The sequence below is a fragment of the Lates calcarifer genome, linkage group LG5 (genome assembly GCF_001640805.2).
Source record: "Lates calcarifer isolate ASB-BC8 linkage group LG5, TLL_Latcal_v3, whole genome shotgun sequence".
Taxonomy (NCBI): domain Eukaryota; kingdom Metazoa; phylum Chordata; class Actinopteri; family Centropomidae; genus Lates; species Lates calcarifer.
This window is the reverse complement of record NC_066837.1, coordinates 1,082,129-1,106,462: the sequence shown is the minus strand read 5'-3', so window position 1 is coordinate 1,106,462 and position 24,334 is coordinate 1,082,129. Positions and strand designations below refer to the sequence as shown.

The following is a 24,334-nucleotide window of genomic DNA, read 5'->3' as shown; positions in this document are numbered from 1 at the left end:
GGAGGAGGAGGGGGAGGAGGGGGGGGGGGGGGGGGGGGAGGAGGAGGAGAGAGGGAGGAGGAGGAGCAGGAGGAGGAGCGGGAGGAGGAGGAGGAGGAAGAGGAGGAGGAGGAGGAAGAGGAGGAGGAGGAAGGAGGGGGAGGAGAGGAGGAGGAGCAGGAGGAGGAGCGGGGAGGAGGAGGAAGAGGAGGAGGAAGAGGAGGAGGAGGAAGAGGGGGAGGAGAGGAGGAGGAGCAGGAGGAGGAGCGGGAGGAGGAGGAGGAGGAGGAAGAGGAGGAGGAGCAGACTCACCGATGTTTGGGTGGTTGAGGATCTTCATCACACTCACTTCCCTGAAGAGCTGAAAACACAATCAGAATCAGTGAAGCTGAACCTTTAACACTCAGGCTAACAGGCTAGGCTAGGCTAACAGTTTCCCCCCATTTCCAGTCTTTGTGCTAAGCTAGGCTGACACGTCTGTCCCTGATTGGCTCAGACAGATCCTCCCATCCAGGTGTAACTGAACAGGTGAGTGCGTACCTTCTGCAGACTGGTGGGGTTCAGCTGAGTTTTGTCGATGATCTTGATGGCGACCTGCAGTCCACAAAAAAACAACAAGTCATTCAGACTAATCAATTCATTTGTGTCAAAACATTTTTAATTATTTCCATATTTCCATATATCAACGCTATACTTTCACTGTATATCACTGCCAGACTCCATTGACAAAAACAGGGATTTAACCAGGAGCTGCTGGAATACCACTGCCTCCATCTGTTAGTGTGTCTGTGTTACTGTGTGACTTTCAGTGGTGGAAGAAGTAATCAGATACTTTACTGAAGTAAAAGTACCACACAGTAACACAGACACACTAACAGATGGAGGCAGTGGTATTCCAGCAGCTCCTGGTTAAATCCCTGTTTTTGTCAATGGAGTCTGGTAGAGATATATAGAGATGTTTCAGGTTAATAAAAAGCTGTGTCTCTGTCTGTTTTTCCTTTAATGGTGAACAGTCTTTTTCACTGATATTTACTGACGACTCTGTGTCCTTTTTATTTCATCTCTACTGTCTAAGTGTGCAGCTTCCTGACCTCTCTATCTAATCTAATTTCAATGTTTAATGTAATTAACATGACAGAAATATCAGCCTCCTTGTTCATGTCTTGTAGTTTTTAGGTTTTTTTACTTGTTACTGTGCTGAGTGTCTGACTTCCTGATAACAGTCGGTAAATAAAGTTAAGTGAAATGCTGCACTTCCCTAAAAAGATTAAAGAGCTTTTAAGACGCACTTTACGATGGTTATGTAATCGATTCATAATTTAATATCTACGTTGTGTTCTTGTATTGATTTTTATGGTTTCATGATGTTTGATTCCAGTGAATTAAACAGAGGTCAAAGTGTAAATATTAAAAACACTGAGTTAAAGACAGTTAAACAGCAGAGTGCAGACTCAGAGTCTGATTCAGGCTGAGTCCAGGAACCCTTTACAGGTGATGGATGGAATCAGCTGATTCAGGATCTCATGTTGTCTCTGGTCTCCTCCATGTCTCCTCCTCTGACCGACCACAGCCTGACGTCACCAGAGAACCGGAGCGGCTGATTGGACGCCTCTGACTTCTCCTCTCAGAGAATGGATCTTAAAATAACGCGCTCCGTTTCATCCTCCAACCGACGTCTGCAGCATCAATAATTCATCCTCCGCCTCCGGCGATGACGTCGCAGCGTCAAACCCATTTAACCCTCTGACAGATCTGCTGCTCAGTTTACTGGACGTTTAAAACCACGTTCACTGTTCGAATCACTGCAAACAAAGATTAGCTGCTATTGTTTGGACTTTTCTACTCATTCAGAGGGAAAGGGAGAAGGTGTTGCAGTTATTAAGGAGCTGCTATGTAAACAGATGTTAGTATCAGTTAACGTCAGTTTGTCTCTGAATGTTACAGCTCCTCTCTGTGGAGAAATGTTTAGGTTTATCTGTTGCAGCTGAAGACGACAGCTCAGATTATTTCTCACTCTGTCAGAATCCAAATGAAGAATGATTCTCTGATGGACACTGACGTCTGGTTGTGAAATATTTTACACTCAGCTCGTCACAGTTTTCTGTTGAAAGCTCTGGTGATTCTATAGGAGCAGTGGAGGTTAGTGTGTAGAGAACACACAGTCTGATGAGTGTGTGTCTGACCTCTGTGTTGTGTTCTCACCTCTCGGCCCGTCAGTGTGTGTCGGGCCAGTTTGACCTTGGCGAAGTTGCCCTTGCCGATGGTCTTCAGCAGACGGTAGTTTCCGACGTGCGGCTGCTCGTCTGCGGCGGACGCCACCGAGCTGCGACATGGCGGCAGACTGTGGCGGCTCGATGACTTGGTGGGTGGAGCCGGCGGCTCGGGGAGCCCGTCCGAACACTTTGGCTGAAACAGACACATGAACACGTCAGTGAACTCATCATCTCTACGGGAAGGTTCAGTTTGTTCAGAAAGTCCCGGCATGAACCTGAGGCGGACTCTGAGCTCAGGCAGGTTCATATTCACTGTGGTTTCAGAGCAGGACAATAACAACACAGTGAGGTGTGTTCTCTGCTGAGGCCGGAGGCCGACGGAGGAACAGGAGCCGACAGAAACCAGTCCGACAGAGTCTGAACCACACTCCTCTACTGTTACACAGCTCCAGGATTTACACTGAAATGAGCACGAACCTCCTCCTTCATCGTTTCTCACCTCTTCTGTCGAGCTGTGACCTTTAACCTGAACATCTGGGGCTTCTGGGAAATGTGGTTTGTCAGAGGTGAGAAGCTGAAGTGAGCCTGGAGTTTTAGTTGTTAGCATTAGAAACGCTGTTTTCTGGGATTTTCTGCTACATTCAGATCAATAATTCAACATCTAATCAATAAGAACTGACGATGTTCTATTTATTTAATATATATTAGAGTATTTCTACTCTGTGGTGTTTCTGCTTCTATTTAAGTAAAAGACATGAGAGTCATTCAGAGGCAGTTTTCCAGCTCGTGTCAAAGATTCACAGATAATTCTGTTTCCTCCTGTTTTCATGAACTCACCACCGTCCCGACACGACCAGAGCAGCAGTTTAAAACAGGAAGTGCTTTTTATTTGTGCTGCAGTTTACAGATGCTGAGCCTGACGTTACCACAGAGACTGTTTGTTGTCCAGAGAAAAAGACTGAAATAGAGTCTTTCCCTTTGTTGGCTGTTACTCAACTGATTTACAGTCAAGAAAAGGGAAGAGACTGAAGTGAAAGCAGAACGTCCAGAGGAGCAGTTCATTCAGGAGCGTGTTGATGTTTGTGATAACGTGAATTACTAAAACTGCAGATGATCAGACGCTCACGCCCGAGTTACTCAGAGATTAATCAGCTGTGGACGTGAAGAAACGTCTCTGACTTTACACAGCTACTGTTCATGTTCACAACACGACAAATATCTGCCAGGAAAACTGTCCTCTCACCGTCCGGCAACAGGTCAACGAACCGAGGACGTACGGACTAATCGGAGCTGAGCATTGTTCATTAAATCAGGACTGGTTCTGTTCAGACTCTCACAGCTCTGGGTCCAGGTTAGAGAAAGATCCTGGTCTGCTACTCGGTAGAAAAATAGAATTATTTCCTAAAAATCAGTCCTGATATGAGAGAACAGAACTCCCCAAACCCCATCAAATATTTCACAGTACACCTGTTTCACTGTCTTCCAACTGTCACGCTCCAGACGAATAATAACTCGCCCCGGGCGCACTCAAGTTCTGGTTCCTCTCGTTCCTCAAAAACAAAAACAAAAGCACACACAGAGGTTTAAACTGAACTGAATCGTTGCAGGTCTTAGTCTTTAGCAGCTGTTAGACTGAAGCTCTGGAAGAACTAAATGAGAAGTGTTAGGATCGAAAGAGGTTCGAATTCTCATGTAAAGGTTGTCAACGTGGATAATAAGGAACCTGGGTAAGGTTTTCAGAAAGAAAAGCTAAAAGAAGGCCTCAGTGAGAGACCGTATGGAGCTACAGATGCTAATGGACCAGAGCTAAACAGGAAGTGATGCCGTCCTGTGAAAACCATCGACCAAACTGTCAAACTCATCGGATTTTAAAGAGTCTGTTCAGAAGTTCCTCAAACTATAAAGACATGACGAGTCCAGTTTCAGAGAGACCCGGGTTTAGTCCCCCATGGTTTAAACTAGCATTAGCTAGCCACCATGCTAACCAGGGTGTGTCAGGAGGAATGTCATCTGACCACAGAGAGGTCGGAGGTCAAAGTTCATGATCTGGTTTGGAGAGTCTCTTCAACAGGGTGGAGGAGGTTTCCACTCCCACTCAGAGAGGGGGGGGGGTTCCCATAGTAAACCTATGTGTTGCCGTGGCAACACAGAAAGCCTCCAGCAGCTGATTTCACAGTTCAGCAAAAAACACAGCAGAGTGATTCATCACTGAGGAGAATGAGGGCTTCATGGTCCCTCAGAGGCCGGGGTCATGGTCCGACACAAGCCTGGGTCCAGACGGATATGTTAACCCCCCCCCCCAACAAGGAACAGGACAGTCACTGTAAACTGCTCCCGGTCTCAGAGAGGCGTCCTGATCGCTCTGAATGTGACTTCCAGGAGATGAACCGTCACCGTCGCCGTGCTCCTGCTCTCACATCCCGCTGAGTATTTTGGGAAAAATCGATAGTAAACTGACAGCGGGAGCCGGCTGAGGCTGCTGCACGTCACATACAGGCCCAGGAGAAGAGATCAAAACTCAGACTCAGGAGACAAGGACACGACAGGACAGAGAATCTGTTCCTTTATCCAACATGGCTGCAGGTCTCTGACGTGGAACAACCAGAACTTCTCTCCAGTTTTGAAGTTGTGTTTTGTTTGATTGCAATCCTTCTCATCCAGAGCTGAAATAGTCCGTTAAAGAATTAGCTGACTAACAGACAGTCAGGACTTTAATCAGAAGTTGTGATTTTTTTTCTGGAGGTTTAAAAACAGCGACACGTGAAAACAGGACTTCAGATCCAGATTTTAAAAACCCTCAGAGACTGAGGTGAAGCCGGGCGATGAGGACCAGCAGGAGGACAACACACTGCTGCTACATTCCTGCATTAGCATGACAATATGGAGGCTGTGTTTACCCAGCATTCCTTCAGGGTCCATCGGCCTCAGCAGCATCCAAACACCCCAAACCCCCAGAGAACCAGAGGACACCTGTCCCCTGTTCAGTCTACCTGTCCATCACAATGACTCAGAGTCAGTGCTCCCAGCTCCTCAGGTGTGTACACAGCACAACACGCTGTGGGTAGTTCAGGGAGACTGGGAGATCAGAGTACTCTGAGTCAGCACTGCCTGTGTAGAAAGGCCCATTAAACCTTTAAATCCACCAAAACCACCGGCAGCAGTTTTCAGCTGAGACCTGTGAGACTCCTGAAACAGATGCTGCTTTTATCTTCAGCATCCTGAAACCTGCACTAATAAAACCAAAACCAGATCATCAGCAGCCTCCCACAGGGTCCAGGTTAGTGCTGAGGAGGACGAACATGTGGATTAAAGAAGACGATGACTCTGGTTATTCTGCATCCATGAGTCTGAGTCTGAGTCTGAGTCTGAGTCTGAGTCTGCATGGAAACCTGCTGCAGACACAAGCTGCTGCCGAGGTCTCTCTGAGCAAGGCACTGATCTGCTGAGGCTCTCTGGATCAATCAAAGTGATCAGACTGCTCCTCCCTGTTTCTACTGTTTCTACTTGACCAGTAATAAAACCAGGAGGGATGAGAAACAGAATGAAAGATCAATAACTAAACAATAAAGTCCGTCTATAATAAAACTGATCATTCTATCAATAATAATCAATTAAACTCCTAAAATATCATTTAACTTAATCAGGAATCAAAAATATTTAAAGTCCTTTCACAATAAAATAAAATAACGAGCCTGCATCAAAACCAAAAACAGCTCCATTCATTATTCAATAAGCTCCATCAATAATAAAAGACTTTAACTCCATCAATAATCAATAATCGAAGCAGAGGAGGGGTTGGAGCAGACTTACCGGTGCCTGTTCGGACTCGCTCACCGGGGTCAGAGGCGTCCTACCGGACATCTTCCTGCTTTCTGCTCCTCTTCAGTCCGGAACAAGCATCTCCTCCGCCGGCCGCTCTACAGCATCTCTCCCCGGGAACCAGGCCACCTCAGCGGGGCTCAGCTGGGAGGCTCCGCCGGCCGGAGGAGAGAGGGAGAGAGGGAGAGAGGGAGGCCGGGGCGGCGGCTACAGGAAGGCCCGGTGTTTGCGTCGGTGCGGGAGAGAGACCCGCATGGAGACAAAGAGAGAGAGAGAGAGAGAGAGAGAGGAAGAGGAGGAGGAGGAGAAGAAGAGGAGGAGGAGGAGGAGGAGGAGGAGGAGAGCTGTTACAGTAACGATCCTTCCCGCAGCTTCCAGCGGTTTATCAGGTCAAACAGCAGCACTGCGGAGCTGAAAAACCCGTGACGTCAGAGCTCCTCCCCCCGCGTCATCCTCATCTTCATCATCGTCATCGTCATCCTAAAATATCCCAGGATCCTCAGCTGCTTCCCCTCAAACACACGCCCTCCTCAGAGCCACCACACCTACTGATCAGTCCTTATCTCAAACGGAAGTCTTTTATTTTGTAGGGGTTAGAAAAGTCAAGAAAAGTCCATCTGTTAGTGTGTCTGTGTTACTTTCAGTGGAGGAAGAAGTAATCAGATACTTTACTGAAGTAAAAGTACCACACAGTAACACAGACACACTAACAGATGGAGGCAGTGGTATTCCAGCAGCTCCTGGTTAAATCCCTGTTTTTGTCAATGGAGTCTGGTAGAGATATATAGAGATGTTTCTGGTTAAACAATCTGAGTCTGTCAGAGACAGAAACAAGAACTTTAGTGGACGTTTGTGATGTTGACAGTTGCAGCAGCTGTTTGTGACGGAGATACATACAGATATCTGTGTCACTATGTTAAAATAATTTCAATGAAAACAGCTTTTAAATTGGCATTAAATAGAATTCAGTAGAATCATTAAAGTTTGAGTTTCCAGTGTTTGAGTTTTGCTGCCATCTAGTGGTTTCACTGCTCTGTTGCATCCTGTTGACCTGAATCGGAATCTCTGAAAATAAATATTAAGGTGAAATCTATGAGTCATTTAAAACTGATGAATTTGATGGTCAATACATTTTGTTCTTAAATGTTTAAAAGTAGCATCAGTGCAATTAAAAGCATTTTAACCATTTGTCTCCAAATGTAAAATAAATGTCAATATATCTATGAAGATTCCAGTCCTTTTGTTTTTAAAGAATCAAGATGGATTTTTCTTTGATTAAAAGACAGAAAACACAGAATGAACCACAAAATCAGAATGAAACTGATTTTAAATTGGTTTTAAAGTGTTACACTCACCTGCATGTAAACAGATGCAGGTTTTCACTGTTAGTCTTCATGTTTCATCATGAGGGAAAGAGAGAAAAAACTCCAGAGAACATGTGTTTTCCATCAGTTTCAAACTGATCTATGGTTGACTTCATCTGGAAAGAGATGTGGTTAAATTCAGATGAACATTTAACTTCAAACACTGCTGAGAGATATTTTAACATGTACAGTTTATTAACCTCAGCAATGCTAACAAAGCAGAAAAGACGCTCATAAGAAGACATTCCTTTTATTAGCATGCTAAAGTTAGCATGCTAACACCTTGCCAGAGGATATTTTAGCATGCTAGCTAATGCTAATATACAACATGGGAAACGTATTAGCATCTAACAAACGTGAACACCCATTATCAATTTCTAGAAAACAGTTGGGTTATATGGAAGTTCATTAGTGCCAGAAAATAATAATAATAACATTTATATAAGATACTGTTTTCCTAATTTAGACATAAAATTATTGTTTTGGGTTTTTGTTTTTTTTAAACCAATAATTTGTTACTTTTTTTAATGTTTGGGCTTCCATAGCTCTCACCTGTAAACCATAAACAGCACCTCTCTGTAACGTCAATAAATATCCTTCTAGACATCTGCACAATCAAAAAACTAAAATGTACAAACAGACCGACACCAGTGTGTGTGTTGTAGGAGTTTGGTTTAATATTGTATTGAAAAATAAATTAACGAAAATAACTTTAAAATGCAACAGAAGACAAAAAAAAACAGAAAAAAGAAAAAGAAAAATCCAGATTATAAACATTCTTTGCCAGCAGGGGGTGGAATTGCAGTGCTCATGTAAGATTAAATTTACAAATATATTTATAAAAAAGGAATTTATTAGACATATCCACAAATCACGAAAGCATTCCTTTACATCCAGTGAGCTGAATCTGGTCTACCACCCAACCGTTGTTCTTCCAGCTACAAAAAGGTCTAGAAAATTTATATTTATATATGTATATATTTCATACACATGCCCTATGTGTGAATGAGGCTGTAAAAAACTAAACTGTACAAAAACAAAAAGCACACGGTGGTGATGTTGTGGATGGAATGATGATTAAATAAAAAGAAAACACGATTCAGTAAAACAACGCGACGACCTTGGACCTCCCTGAACAGAGGCGGGAGTTCGGAATGAACCGTTCATTCGTCTGTCACGGAGTTTGGCTTTAAAAACTGACACCGTCTTAAACAAAGTGTTCATGTTACACGGGCGATGCAACAGCTGAGACGAGTGGAGAACGAGCGTCGACTCGATTTTTCTATTTTTTTAGTGTTTTACTAAACGGCTTCTTGGTGCTTTAAAAACAGGAGGAGGTGGTTCAGTCCTTCAGATTTGTCAAGATGAGGAGGAGGAATGACGGGAGTAACACTCAAGTTAAACAATTAAATATTATCTACAGGAAAATAATTAAAAGCTTCTGCTGTGAAACACTGGCGGTCAGATCAAGAGGACTGAGATCTTCAACACCAACTACCAGATTAAATACAAAGCCTGACGTCCTAAAATAACCTCACCAGGTAACTGAAGGAACAGATCAACATTTTGGTAATTTGGCGTTTTTACTTTCTTTTTTGGAGACCAGAGGATCAATATCGTATGTCTGTTTGGAGCTGGAGCTTTAATCGTCAAAGCACAGACACAAGTTTGAGATCCATCTGAAAATCTCGCTCTCAGAAACAAAGATGCTGTACCTTTAAAATAAGAAAAAGGAGGTAAATACTGAAAGTCATGATCATTTCAAAGCTGATAATCTCAAAATAAAATCATCAGGTCGTGATCTCATGATCTAAAATAAGTCGCAACAACAGAGTCTAGTGTTGGTCAGATCAACATCTGTCCACTCAGACACTTCAAGCGTCTGGTTTCAGGGAAACTCGGCTTCTTTCAGCTACTTTCCTCAGAGTCAGAAAGTCAAACTCTGCAGGAGGTGGGAGGAGGATTCAACAGTTTAGTGTTAACATGCTGAGAGGACTCTAGTTTAGCTCAGATCGTCAGAAAATGAAGGGATTGGTGGTGAAGTTTGGACCCCGTCGACCCTGTTTTTTGTTTTGAGTCCTGAAATTTTCAAGTAGACGGTGATATTGTAAAAAGCTCTGGGAACAGTTAAGTGAATATCTACTGCAGATATGTGGATGAGAATGAAGTGTTTCTAAGTTCCTCCATCTCTGATTTGCGAGAGTGAGAAAAACGTCCCTGAAACCAGACGCTGCTCGACGTCCTGAACACCACCTGTCAGCTGCAGTTTCCTGCCGGTGTTTGTCAGTCCGCTCAGTCTGAGCCTCTCATGAGTAAAGCTGTAAACTTTGGTTGTGACTCCTCCTCACGACGCCCGCCCAGCGACAGAGACAAACCCGACGGAGGAGGAGGGAGGAGGGAAACCACGAGGAGAGAGCAGTGAGGAGGGTCTGTGGTCATGCTCTTCATTCACACATTCACATAAATGGGAATCATTAATGTCGAGTCGTCGTGCGACAGGTGAGCACACACCTGGGATGACACTCGGTGATAGAATAATGGCCCCTCCCACCAATAAATACCTTAAACCCGCCCACTGACAAATAATAAAATACATCAAACTGCTTCGTCCGGGTCTACAGCGAGTCCTTACACCTACGGCCGGCACGGCGAGGAACCATCGTCTACGGTCCGAACAAAAAAACGGATTTATACGTCTCAAACCGTCCTAAAAACATCGTTTCAAAACCGAGCAGAAGGAGAGGGAGAGGGGGAGAAAATAAAACCTGACGGGAAAGAAAATGGCGTGCTGCTAGTTTTTCTTCTTGACGTTGTTGTTTGAGGCGAGCCGGGGCCGCGGCGCCGGGATCAGGCTCCCCAACGGGACTCGACTCCGAGCCACCTCGAAGAGTTTGGAGAAAACCTGGAGGAAGGAGGAGGAGGTCAGGTTCAGTGAAACAGCATCAGAACAAGTGATTCTTTTTAAACCTTAAAAACCACCCCTCACTCACTGTCCCAAACTTCTTCTCATTCTGAATCGGTTTAAACACCATGAAACCACGTCTGGGTCTATGTGCCACACACACACATGTGGAGCTGCTGGTTTGGTTTTTCCTGCTCTTTAAGTTTTGTGTTTGTGATCTGTGGTTTTTCCCACGAGAACAAATAAAGTTTATCTTGTGTTTTTATTCATCAGTTTCCTTGAATCGAAAAAGAAACGGTGCCGTTATCCTCACGCCTTCTTTAAAATATAAAATACACCTGTACAGGTGGTGGCTCTGTAAAGTGCTCACCTTTCGTGGAGTCCTCTGGAAGCATCGAGAGAGAAAACAAACAGGAAGGATTAGAAGAGGAAGAGGAGGATGAAAAGAGGACGATGGAGGACAGAAAGGTGCTGATGAAGGGAATCTACCCTCAGGTTATCTAATCTCATGTTCTGATATTAATATTCAGATAAAGTAAAATAACAGCAGACAGGACACTGACCATAATGACCTGACACACCTAAGAAAATATGAAATGGTAAAATCTCTGAGCATCGTCTCACAGTAAAACACACAGAAACCAGAACCTGGATTATGGGACAGAAGTTCTGAAGAAGAACCAGAGTTCTTGTCCAGAAGAGTTGTGTTTGTTTGGTTTTTTAAATGTAAAGAGTAGAGCTGTACCACACTCAGACCTGAGGTGTTCCTGCTGTTTCAGCAGTTTCTCTGGTCAAACTTCACAGTGCTGTGTTTAATGTCGTCAGGTGTAAAACCAACGTACTTATGGTTTCAATCAGAAAGGATCAGATCTGAGTGTGGGTTTATTCAAACCCTCCACCTGAGTCCCGTCCTCTCACCTGTTCCCAGAGGGTTTCAGCCACCTGGTCGATGATTCCTCCGACCTCGCGGAACTCTCCGGAGTATTTGACGTAAGCCCAGATGCAGAGCGCCGTCAGAGCCACGCCCATCACCAGGTTACACAGCGTGGCCACGGAGCTGATGCCCACGAAGCCCGTGACCAGCGACGCCACGTACATGACGAACATGACGGCGAACAGCGTGGCGGGCGTCCGCGCGGCGTAGAAGATGTTCTTGCCGTCGTTGTGCTTGCTGAAGTTGGCGTAGGCCTCGTCGAGCTCCGCCTCCAGCTGCTCCTGGTAGCGGCGGCAGAACTCCTCGCCGCCCATCTTCTTGACGGAGCGGAAGTGCCGCACCGACGCCTGCCGCAGCTCCACGTGACGGCGTTCCAGCTCCGTCGGGGAAATGTAGGGTTTGTCTCCGCCGCAGACCTGAGACCAGCACACAGGACGAGTTAACGACTATAAATTCACCTTATCAGACAAACGCTGGGCGTCTGACGGAGGCGTTACCTGCTCCATGCTTTTGTTGTATACGTCTTTGGCTCCTGCTACAGCTGCAAGGTTATTGGCTTCAGCTGTTGCCTGGTAACAGAAGACACAACATCACATTAGAATAAAGAATCAGCCAGTAAATCACCTTCATATTTAGCCATTTATTTAGAATGTTTAAGATTAGTTGTTTGAAGTCTTTTTTCCTCTTTTTTGTGGCGACATACAGGAGCAGCATTCCAAATTTCATCAAGACTTTCTTCTTTTTAATTTGTACACCATTATATTTTATCTAGGCTCATTACACAGGCTGTAATAAAGACTGATACTGATTAACTGTCAGAACCATGGAGTTATGAGACAGTCTAACACCGAGCTACTCATCAGGTTTAAACTAGAATTACACCTTATGACTGCATGTCTCCACCAAACAGTCCAGCTGCAGCTCATTAGTGTGGGAATTCTTCCACCAAACTCTCATCAGTTCACCGTGGAGTTTATGTTTGTGCCAGATAATAAAGAGAAACATGGGATGGATGGATGTGTGTCTGTGGCTGTTGCTGGTGAGGATAACTAACTTCAGATCGAGCAGTTTCTCAACACGTCGCTGAGGCCGTTCACTGATGCACGGAGCAGAATGAGACGCTGAAACAATCTGACGTTTCACATCACGTCCAGTTAGGAATCAGTGTTTGGCTTTAAGAAGCTCTTTTTAAACTAAGCTGCAGTAAATGAAGCGGTTTAACAGTGAGATCATCTGAAGTGGATTCTGTCTGAGCTGAACCGACCTGCAGCATTGACTTGGGGTGAGGAAGCTCCTCTCCCTGGTAGATCTTCATGTACGCCTGAAAACAACAACAACAAACAGGTGACTGAGTGTGGAGATAAACAAGAGGGACCATCAGTGATCCAGCAGGAAAGTCTCTGCAGACATGAAACAGTTTCAGACGTCTGACTGCAGGATCAAACGTTTTATTTTTCAGGTCTGATTTCCTGACATTTTTCTAAAAACACTCTTAATTTCCAGAACATTTAGTTTCATGTGTTCCAGGAATCCAAACTGCAGACTGTTTGTTCAGAAACTTCCTGGAAAATGACTGTTTCATATTTGGTATTATTCTTTTGTTGTTTTACCAGTTTTTATTTTGAACTCAAACATCAGTCCAGTTCATCAGAAGAGAGATCAGAGAGGTCAACCAAACTACAGACATCAAGTAAACAAGACAGAGACACAAGACCTTTTCCTGGAAACCAAATAAAGGAAGTGACACAGACGCCCACATGAGTAAACTCACCTTGAAGTACTGCAGCAGGTCTCTGCAGGTGATCTTCACTCCTCCGATCTCTTTCTCCACCAGGTTCTCTGGAGACAGCAGCGTCGGGACGAGGTTCACCAGCTCCTTCTTAAACTCCTCATCGATGTCTGAGACGCACACGAACCACAGGTCAGAGAGAAGCCGACATCGTTTAGTTTTTAAGCTTTTATCTAAACATTTCTCCATGATATCAGCTCCAACCAGTCTGTGAGGTGTGAATGTACAACTCTGTTGTAACTCACTGGTATGTTCAACCTGCAGACACCTCTACCTTATCATCCTGACTGGTTAACCACTCAGCTGTTCTCTGTCAGTGCTGTACCTCTGAGGCGGCCGTCGAAGCGAGGGTTAGTGGCCACCTTGAGGCCGGGGTGAGGCAGCAGGAAGCAGCTGATGTTGGAGAAGCAGGAGTGGATGTGTTTCCTGACGTTCTGCAGCTCCTCGTGTTGGTTCTGCTTCACCTGGACAGACGTCAACACATTAATACCATCCAGCTTCAGAAACATGAGACCTCCTCCATGAAGATGATGGGCACATTCAGATAAGGTAAAGTCTGACAGGTCAAACTCACCTGCAGACGTTTCTCCAGGAAGCTCTGTCCTCCCTCCAGACCGTACGGATGTTCGTAAGGATAACTCCAGTCTCGGATCAGGAACATCAGAGTCTGAGGAGAGGGAAACATTCAGCTTTACTGGTCCAGGATCAGAGCAAGCAGAGTTCTCCACAAGTGCATCCAGTTGGGTGAAACAGACAACTGACAGAAGGACCTTCCCTACTTTAACCACATCTAGAGAGGTAGTAGTTTGTTCTGACAGGACGTCAGTAAGAGGCAGTTAGCGGAGCTGCTGCTAACGTTAGCTCAGCTTCTTTACAGGTTGGGATTTCTTCAGTGTTTTTATTGCGAGCTGAATTATCATTAGAAATCTGTTTCTCTGTGACGCTCCTGAGGACACAGGACGTCAGAGGAGGCTTTTGTTCTTTATTCTACAGGTGCTGCTGGAGGTAAAATCTAATCAGGTAAACTAAACTAAAAGTAGGACATGGCAAACCTTACACTAACAATTTCTAAAAAGAATAAATGAGACTAAACGACCAGATAAACTAGAGAAAGACTGAACGAAACCTTCTTCAAAGACTGACCGTGACCGCGGTGAGCGGACCGTACCTGAAAAGGTTTCTCGTAGACTTCCTCCATGGCCAGTCGTCCATACTCAGTGAAGAGCTGAGGAGAGGAGACAACCGCTCGGGTTAAAATCTAATCAAACACCATAACACAGTCATAAAAGCTCCATCAGTGCAGGAACTAACACATATATCATATCTGATTGGCAGTGATCTGAACACTCTGAGCTGCAGCACTAAACTGATGTTTAACGATGTTTGGTGCCATGTTCAAGCTCTTACTTTGAACTTTATAGACGTTTCTGTCCAACATGTGCAGAGTTATGTGAACAAGACCCCGCCCTCACTGTTTGATTGACAGGTGATCTCTGAAACACAGTGATGAGCTGCTGAACCCAAAGATGGTAATGTTAGTTTTCAGCAGGCTCTCTGCCTCATATGGCTGCCTGCCGGGTTCAGATCCAGTTAATCCTGACCCGAGAACATCAGAAAACACCTGATATGGAGCTCTTCACTCAGGAGGCAGTACTTTAATAGAAATGCTGCAGTAAATCTGTTGGATTAGAAACCTGCCCAAGGAGAGTCAGACGGTGTTTTATCGGGACTGGAAGGTGAAAAGGTGACGATGACTCCGGGTTCAGAGCAGAGTAACCTTTAACAGCCACCTCTAACCTGAATTTAGAAATCTCCAGACATAAAACCTTTTTAATTCTGTGTAAACACAGGCTTCATGTTTGGAGGTGGTGTTCACTGGGAAAACCTTAAAACAAATCACCCTGATCAGCAGCTTGTTGTGATTTAATAAACTAAGGTTAACATGTTAGCACATGTTCCACATACAGCTGCAAACTGCAGGCTGATACTGACCTGGAGGTGCTGGAGGTCGTCTTCCTGGACGTTCTGGGACAGGTTGTACACCTGAAACACACAACAAACCAAGACCTCAGCCTGTCAGTTACCCAGCACCATCACACCGAGACCTGCATCGCTTTAAAGCCTCAAACAAACTGGACTCAAACGCTGAGAACTCAGACTCTTCTGCAGAGACATGAAGACTTAATATCTGTAACGAGTCTGAACTCAAACTGAACTCTGACCTGGACAGAGCTGGTCATGGTGCTCAGGGCGAACAGCGTGGCACAGTCTTTGATGGTGGACTGGCTGTCAAACGCCCCCTGTGTGTCGATTAGTAGAACTGCAACCTGCAACAACAACAGCACACATTAGTATCACTCCAACACCAACGTTAAACTTTGTTTTTGAGGGAGGACATAATGTTGAACCTTGCAGCCGTCTGGTTTCTCCACCACGAACACCTCGCTCCAGGCCAGGATGCCCGTGGTCTCCCTCTCACAGCCGCCTCGCCAGGTGAAGCCCGTCAAAGGCTCGTCCTCGCCGCCGACCCATGAGTCCGACTGGAGGAGGACAAGAGGAGGGCAGTTTAATATCAAACTGATTCTAACCTCAGTGAAATGACAGCAGGTTCTTCACAGAGGATCTGGGGAGAAAGGCGGAGGATTTAACGCTGCATCACCTCCACCTCCTGCATGTACGACTCCGCTATTAGAAACACTGTCTTCTCACAGACATAACATAATCACAGCAAACAAATGTTCAATATCACTTCAATCAAAACAGCATGTTGACTGGTCAGTATTTGGTCTAATGAGCTGAAATAGACCAGAAACCTGAACCTCGACATTCTGATTCTGATTTCCTTCCAGGTTTTCACCGCTGTCTTTATTTTAAAACCTCCTGCAGCGACTTCATTAGTTTCTTCCTCATTGGTCAGATTTTGTCCTTCATCTCTTTCAATGTTGTCATATTGGGACGGGGTCACTGCACAGCCACATGTAGCATTTATTTTTTCCAATGTAAAAATGGCATCTGTATTATCTGATCGTATTAAGTCAGACTAAGGAAAAAAAAACGCCTATCCCTGGGTACAGTACATTTTATATTTTAGTATCATAGATCATGATATAATACACTTTCTACATGGATAATATGTTCAACTGTCTAATACCCCAACAAACTAAAAGGTAATCTACAGTCAATCTTCCATCTTTCCACAGTGTATACTGTCACTGTTTAATAATGTAGCATATACATGGATTATGTAGTTGTGTTGTGCTGTGCAGGAGTTTTCTGAACGACCCCTGACCTGACCTGTGAGTGGGCGGGGCTTATTCTATACATAAAGATGGCCTTTATGTGTGGAATAAGCAGCACAGAGCTGTGCAGAGGCCCGACCACAGAGCCCACATTGTCCGGGGCCTAAAATCCTCTTTACAGCCTGATGAAACCCTCCAGAATGTTCCTCTGTGCTTACCGTAGATTAACATGGACAAAGGTCACACACACACACACACAGTTCAGAGTTCAGAGTTTCCTCTGCTCCCTGTCACTGCTTCAAACACAAACACTTTAACTGGATTTATCTCGTGCTGCAGGGTCTGAACCTGACACCAGCTGACAGGAAGTGACCTGGAGCAACATGTAAACCCTTCCTGTGTTTCAGGAATCCAAACATCATGTGTGTTAATCTGAAAACACACGGCTGTCGAGCTAAAACCAAGGCAGGGTTGAACAGTTTCATACTGGAAACAGGATGAGTCTGATATCAGCCTCTTAATTATCAGATGGGTGCGGCTCATTTGACAAACACACACACACACACACACACACACACTTACTCTGAGTGATTCTCTAGAATTGAAAGTGTTCTGCTTATAAACAGCACGAGTGAAAAACAATCCCAACTACAGATTGTAGCTGTGTCACACGGTCCTCATCAGCAGATGGAGGCCGATCTGTTCCATCACTGCACTTTGATTACGAGTTTGTTTGTTTGGTCAAATTCTCTAAAGGTCAAGAATGAAATTTCATGCTCAGCGTCACAGGAACATTCTTTTCCAAGTCTGTGTGTTGTAACAGGTTATTGTTGGCTGGAGTCATTCCTCCATGCTGGGCGTGAAACGACCCCCTCCCAAAACCATCTACACTGTAAAAGGTGGAGGGAAATCCACAGTCCTCATTCTGTCTGCTAAAGTTCAGCTGAAGTTAGACAAATGATCAGAGTGAGAGACGGACGACGTCCTCACATTATCTTCATCTGGACTTTAGAATGAGTGTGGATTGTGTCTCTACAGTGTCACCGTGTCTTCAGTCGACAGCGTACCTGTTTGTACATGTAGCGCAGCATGAAGTCCAGCAGGAAGGACTTGCCCTTGCGGAAAGCTCCGGCCACGGAGACGACGACCACGTGGAGGTCCTGCACCTCCTCCTGCAGCAGCAGCCTCTCCAGCGCCTCCTCCTGCAGCGCGAACGAGTGCTCCTCCTCATCCGCCGTCACGATCTGCACCGGCCTGGCCACGCCCACCTCCTCCACCTCCTCCCCTTCCTCCAGCAGGTCGTCTTCGTCCTCCTCACGCCTCATCTGGGACGTGTCCGACTTAAACTTGTGGCCACCTGAGAAGGAAAGGAGTAGTTAATGTCTGACTGAAGGCTCAGTTATTAATATCATAAACTGAAGGAGTCTGCTTGGAGAGTCAGAGTCACTGAGTCTGATCACATGACCAGAAGAGAGTTCACCAACAAAACGAGTGGAGGACTCGGCGTCAAAGCAAACAGCCTGCTGACATTAATAACGAGGGCTGTGCGATACGACCAGAGTCTCATTTCCTGATAACAGTCTGTTGTGGGGACTGGTTCTGGTCCGTGTCAGACTCCATGCTACAAAAGGGAAAACCCCTCGTTTAGGAACCTGTTTGGTTCGGGCTCACCTTCACTCACCCTGCTGGTGTTCACCTGGCTGAGTGATAAAACAATGACCATATTATCACAAAATAACTTTTCCTCAATGGAAATATGAGACCTGGTCGATACGTCAATAGAACTCATTCCATCCATGTTTTTACTGGAGTCCAGTTAAATCTCCCAGCCTTCATGTGCAGGACTGTCACTGTGTTCACCAGGTGTGAGCTCAGCAGCCACTCACCTGTCTACATCACACGGCAGCATCAGTAAAACTCTAATAATATCTAATAATAATAATAATATCCATCCAGCCCGTGTGGTCCAGTCAGATACGTTTGTCTCAGTATGTTAACAGTTAGAAAATCCCTGGTGCGGTTGTCATGACAACAAAAGACACAAAGACATGCCGTCCACACCTGGATCATGTGATCAGCTGAGCTCTGAGGACGCTCAGGAGACGGGGGGTTGTCGTCTTTCATCAGGACAGTGGAACAATGAGATCTGCACTGTGAAACAGCTTTTCTCAGATGAACCCATCCTGAGGAAACTGCCCTCACTGTGACCTTGGACGTGGTCTTCCTCCTGATCTACAGTCAGACCACAGTCATGGCCGAGCTCGCCCACAGGGACCAATAAACTGTGACGTAGAGAAGTGACAGCAGCTGCTGGACGGAACAAAAAGACGTTTCCTGACCTGGTCCAGTCAGTGAAGCTTCACGGGAGGGAAATCACTGCTATTATGGGAGGTTTACAGTAAATAGACGGAGCCTTCAGTCAGTGTTGTTCTCAGAGTCAGTTTGAACCTGTGGACTAATAAAGCCTCCAGCTCTCCTTTTATGGCGGCAGCTTCACTTCACTGAGCTCTGCTTACACAGCATCGGGAGATTTCAGGACATGTTGGACTCGCTCTGGGTGTTTTCCTGTCAGAGGGCGTCTGTCATCTGTGGCTGGAGATTAATCAGGGGTCAGTCAAGATGCCGTCATGTGATGCTACAGCTAACCGAGCAGCCCGCGGCCTCATGGGAAGACGCATAGTGTCTTCATTCAGGTCAGTGTTAAAGCTGGTCGGGACATGTGACAGCTCTGCAGGCGGCAACACGACAACACAGACCTCAGCGAAAACTCAGCAATTAAAAACACACCATCACACAGGGGAGGGTGGAAATAATGTACAGGGGGATATGGACACTGTGTTGGGATGATGATGATGCAGGAGACCAGTGATCCGGTTAATTCAGTGTCCCAGTGTTCTCTCGCTCTCTGTTCTGCACATGAGCTGCCAGAGGGCAAATACTTCTCCAGTGTGAGGCAGAAAACAGTCAGTCAGAGAAACAGTCAGCTTTAAACCACTTCATCCTTTCAGTCATCTATCGAGCAAACAAACATCAGAACCTGATCTTGGATTTGAGGCCTTGTGGCTTTTCATAGGACGCTATAAACTGAAGAAATTACAGATGTGAAGACGTCACCATGAACTCTAAGAAAACATTTTCACACATTTTAAAGCCTAAACAATGACTGTATTAGTCAATAGAAAATAAACAGCCTCATCTGTTTGTTAGCTCTATATACAGCTGCTGAAAAGAACGGTTTCTACGGTGCTTTGCGATCATTTTCCGAGCTCGGCTGGACAATAAAGTTGTAAATGACCTCCTGTTCAGGAAACAGTGGACACAGCTCAGACCTGACATGAGGCTGCTGTGATTCCTTCACAGCACAGTCTGCTGGAACAATAACAGTACATTACATTAGAGAGGACAGATGATTTGTCATGTGCTGAAAACGAGAGCTGTTGATGAGTCATGTCTGTGGTGTGGTCTACGTTCAGGAAGTGTCCTTTCTCAGAGAAGCTGAGCATCACTTTGGTTTCTGAGGACGGACCTGAACACTTTTATTCTGGTTTAGAATGAAAAGACAAGATAATCAAACTGTGATTGAAGTGGATCATGAGATCAATAAAGATGCACAGCCCTAGGTCTGAACAGCGTTTGCTGTCCTGTGATATTTTTAGCTACAATAATCATGATGAGTTAAATGTTCAAGTGAGTGGTGATGTGTTAGTCAGGAAACAGGCTGCTCTCTGTGTTGTGTTATTTTAAATATATATAAATATAGTTATTCAGTATTTAATTACACCTTGCACTAACTTGCTGCCTGGCTATAACCCAACCTGGCTGTGTTTACTGAGGATGTGGTCTAAATTCAAATGTACTCAGTTTTGTTTAAGGTATCTTCAACACTGCTAAAGACCAGAGCTCAGAGTGATTACGTCTGAAAACACTGGCTCAGTGTGGACGGCAAAACAGAGCTTTTCCTAAACATCGAGTCTGATCGAAGGCTGCGTGTCATTAAAGAAAGTTTTAGTCCATCCGCCTCTTAAAAAGGTCAGTATAGTTAGGCTTTATTTTTACTGTCTAACAAGCAGTTCTGCACTAACATGATCTTTATTCACTGCCATCACATTTTTAAAATGACAGTAAGGAAAATAAATCAGTGAGTCTCTTCATGTCTCACAGAAAAACACTCAGTATAAAGGCTGTGTAAGTACAAGACGTCATGCAACTGACTGGGAAAAGAGCAATAAACATTTACACTGAAAGAAAAATACAGAGAATAGAGATCTCAGTTTAAAGAATGAAGAAGAGGAAAATCATCTCATCTAGAATCATGTGGCCATTTCTGACAGCTGACAGCTGCATTACAGCTCAACACATGTTGGCTGGGATCAGCTGTGCTGTTAGTCTGTAGTTGAGTCGTTCACCTGTTGTTCAGGTGTTTCACTGTGAAAAGGAGAGCTGAAAACTGAAAACCTCCTCGCTGCAGTCACACCTCAGTGAGTTTCTTCCATTAGTTCACAAGTAAAGCAGCAGTGAATAAGCAGATTTTCCTGCTTATCTAACAGACACACTGGCCACTGGATTCCTGTATTCTCATTGTGGACTTGGACTTCCTCATAGCAAAGCTCCTCCACAGTCAAATCATCGCCCTGCATCAGTCACTGTATCATTACACTCGTCTGCAGAGCGGAGGAATCTGGTTTGGGGTTCTGCTCAAAAGTCTGCATGCTGCACTTTAATAACAGTCTGGTCTGGCTGCATTCACAACAGAAGAGGCACTGCTGATCTCCATGGCCTGGGGACGAGTGTTAATCACAGGCAGGGTGTGGAGCATAAATGACATGAATCAGATGTATTCAGACTATTCTTAGAGGAAAAACCCACATACACAAACACTATCTAACAGCCAATCCTGAAGTGCCAGACCTTATAGACAAACCCCCAGTCCAAAACCTGGCACTTTAACACTGAGGTGCTTCTCATAAAAAGCACTCGACTCCTCAGAGAACTATAAAAACAATTCTCAAGCCTGAACAGCTCCCCTTTCAATTCAGCATACAAACCCAGCTCCATAAGCATCAGGGTATGTCCGTATCTAGTAGCAATTCCTCCTCATTCTGCAGCAGCAACGTGCAGTTTGCAGAGCTGAAGACTTCAAAATGTGAATCTGGAATGAGAGGATCACCACACCAGGACAACTACGTCCACATCACATGACCACCAATGCCCCTGTCTTTGCCCCAGTTTGGTCTTCGCACAGTGTGCAGTCCACCACACACTGAGTGAGTGCAGCTCTCTGCAGCGGCACCAGCTTCACGCAGCCTAAACACTCACATTTAGCGAAACTTCATTAGCCTGTGTTAAACAGCAGCACTGCTGAGACCCTGTCAAACATATTCCAGAACAGGCTGATAAGATTTCATGTTGTCATGTTGACAAAGCACAGCAAGCGAGGTTTCATCATCAGCCAGCTTGTGAGCTAACATCAGGTGTCCAGCTAGCAGCTAGCAGAGAGAGAAACTAACCCCACTGTAAATCTCCAGTTAGTGGGCTGTGATAATAATATGCCAGTCTCAGATAGTCAGCAGACAGATGGCTGCGGGCAGGACAAGTAAGTGCTGCTGAAATTTGGAGCATTAGCAGCTTACTGAGGGAGTCTGTCCCAAAACACTGCACGGTACCCTCGGGTGAGGAGACACATTAGCCGAGCCCCATTGAAAAATCGGCGTATTTAACGTTCCCGAGCTCCCTCGAAAAAACACATGCCATTTCCAATAACGTCAACAACACATCTCAAAGCCCGAGAGAGCCATCTCTGACTCGGCATACAAAAACAACTCGGTATGTATTACTGTATGACAAAATACAGAGAGAATGAGAAGCCACTCGACCGTTTTTTGTGCCACAGACACGGCCACAGTTCGCAATGAGAACCGTTTCAAAAACGCTTAAAAGTTGAGTTTGGTTTGGCGTTTTAGCCACAAGGGAGGTCAGAAGAAAAGCGGTGACTGTAACTCAGAACCGGGATCGATTGGAGATTTCTGAGGTGGCGTTATGAATCTCTGCCAACAAGGGAGGAAAGTTAGCTTAACTGGCTCAATGTCTGAACGGAATTCGGTACTAGGTTCGATTTGAATGAGTTTGGTTCCTGAGCTAAACACTTCATGTGTAGCTTAGGGCATAGGCTTGCTGTAAATCATATAATCTAATATCTGTAACGTTAAAAGCCGGTGTCCGGTTCAGTTAGCTCATCCTATTGTCCACTGCAAGGTGTGTTAGCCTAGCTGAAATTATTCAGCAAGTGAGGTGAGGTTAGCTTGTGCCCACTGTTAATTATAGTGGATCACAGGCGGGTAACGGTTAGCTGTTAATTTGACAGTTGTTAAACAGAACCGAACAATGAAGAATTAGCTCGAAGAGGCTAGCAGGTGTTAGCAGACCGCTAACAACAAACACACATTCATCTGCAGGTGAGGGGCTTAACACGCCTTAACACTGGCTGCTCCAGGACAATACACCACGGACAGCGGGACTAAGTCGATGTCGGTTGAAACACAAGCCACGGCCACGGTCACCAGAAATAAAGTGCCATGTTTTCAGTGATATTTCACCGCTCGGACACAGCGGGACACAGCGGGATGCGAAACGACAGGAGATGCGAATATTCGACGGAGCGGAGCAGCCTGCGGTGTCATTTAATAACGTTTACCGTCTGTGAAACACACGTAAACACACGGTAGCGGAGAACACATATTCAGAAACCTCCCGCTGTCATCTCCCGCGTCGATAACATCATTCAGCTCCCGCTTTATGTCTACTTACCCTCTTTAAAGATGCTGTTTTTGTGATTCCGCTGCTTCAACCTGCTCTCCTCCGCCGCCATCTTTCCTGACCTGCTGATAGCGGACTGCTCTGACGTCACCGGAGCCCTGGCGGAGTCCGCGGGGTCCTAAATACGGAGCCGAGGCCCCGCCCCCTGCTTAGCTAGCTGCTAGCATCCATAGCTAACCTCCAACTGTGTTTATGAACGATTTTACCTGCGTTTCTTTGACAAAAACACGACATAACTGTCAATAAATAAACGTGTGTGTGAGAGCATGAAACACCTGGTCACATTAACAAACTGTTTGTTGAGCAGTCAATAACAAAGCCTCATGGGAGTTGTAGTGGTGGCTGTAGCTGGAGGCCATGCTATAATCAGTCTTTACTTTTTGTTAAAATAGAGTTTACTTGCTAGTACGGAGGTGAAACTAGAACTTGTAAGAAAACCTCATTCAAAAGACTAAAATAATAATTTAAGATAAATAAGGAAATCAATCGTGGGATTATTTTAGACAAATCTCATGTTGTTCAGTCTCAGGATTAAACGTTTCAAATTCACCATCTTGTTTTCAGGAACGGGACATTTTACAGCTCAGAGATGGATCGATTTTCAAACTGTTAATCCTGCATTGATAGTTTGTTGGTAACTTGGGAGCTCTGTGTCTAAACTGTCTAAAACAAACCTCTCTGTTAGAAAGTGTTGTATATTATATACTCCAGACCTGCTAATGGACAGAGTTAGATGTCTTTCTGATTTGTTGTTATTCCTGCATGGTTTGATTTGAATAGCTCAGATTAATATTTCAGATCACGGATCATTAATGGAAAGAACTTGGGACTCAGTGGTTGTAAAATCCAAACCAGACCTAATTTATCCTGAACGTCCGAACTTGTTTTTGAAACCTTATGACTTTTGTGTAGAAAATGGATTAGAGTGGAGACAGTCAGCTGACTCCCTGTCTCATGCTGGATGTTGTCAGTTCAGCACGTTTTTCTTCCCCTTTAAACCAGAGAAGAAGCAGTTGTCTCAGAGAAACTGTAGAGGAGGCTGCAGGTTCTAACTTTGACCTCGTTCCCTGTGTGTGTCAGCTGGTTTGACAGATTACGATCTGTCTTCACACCTGGATGTCGGTGTGGTTGAGTGCTATCTGATGACAGTGCAGTCAGACCGGCTCTCTGCTGTCTGGGTGGGAGCAGGCCGAGAACACGAGCTGCAGTTATCGTACACGCAGCTGAAACACACCGCAAAACCCTCCAACTGTCACCCTCTTCCACTTTAAGCCTGCCTCAG

At 45.1% G+C, this 24,334-nt stretch overlaps 2 protein-coding genes across 3 annotated transcripts in view; both read right to left on the bottom strand.

The window, feature by feature from the left end:
- Positions 1-6,607, bottom strand: part of mark1 (MAP/microtubule affinity-regulating kinase 1) — a 26,839-nt gene extending 20,232 nt beyond the window's left edge. The window contains exons 1-4 of the mRNA XM_051070971.1: positions 6,003-6,607; positions 2,182-2,385; positions 520-573; positions 292-340 (exon numbers count right to left, since the gene is read on the bottom strand). Coding sequence (XP_050926928.1) covers positions 292-340; positions 520-573; positions 2,182-2,385; positions 6,003-6,053 — 358 coding nt within the window. The 5' untranslated portion in view covers positions 6,054-6,607. The remainder of the gene's footprint in view (positions 1-291; positions 341-519; positions 574-2,181; positions 2,386-6,002) is intronic.
- Positions 6,608-8,030: 1,423 nt separating this feature from the next.
- Positions 8,031-23,158, bottom strand: zgc:158270 (uncharacterized protein LOC791213 homolog). Of its 2 annotated transcripts, none has more exons than XM_018663163.2 (13): positions 23,044-23,158; positions 17,307-17,596; positions 15,409-15,540; positions 15,223-15,327; positions 14,993-15,043; positions 14,169-14,225; positions 13,575-13,667; positions 13,326-13,464; positions 12,983-13,110; positions 12,476-12,532; positions 11,709-11,780; positions 11,196-11,627; positions 8,031-10,277 (listed from the first exon to the last, which is right to left on the bottom strand). In XM_018663163.2, exons 1-13 carry the CDS (start codon positions 23,102-23,104, stop codon positions 10,167-10,169), a joined length of 1,728 nt encoding a protein of 575 aa, XP_018518679.1. In that variant the 5' UTR covers positions 23,105-23,158; the 3' UTR covers positions 8,031-10,166. The 2 variants fall into 2 exon arrangements, with proteins under 2 accessions (XP_018518679.1, XP_050926898.1); XM_051070941.1 differs by lacking the exon at positions 8,031-10,277 and adding an exon at positions 10,521-10,662.
- Positions 23,159-24,334: the final 1,176 nt, after the last annotated feature.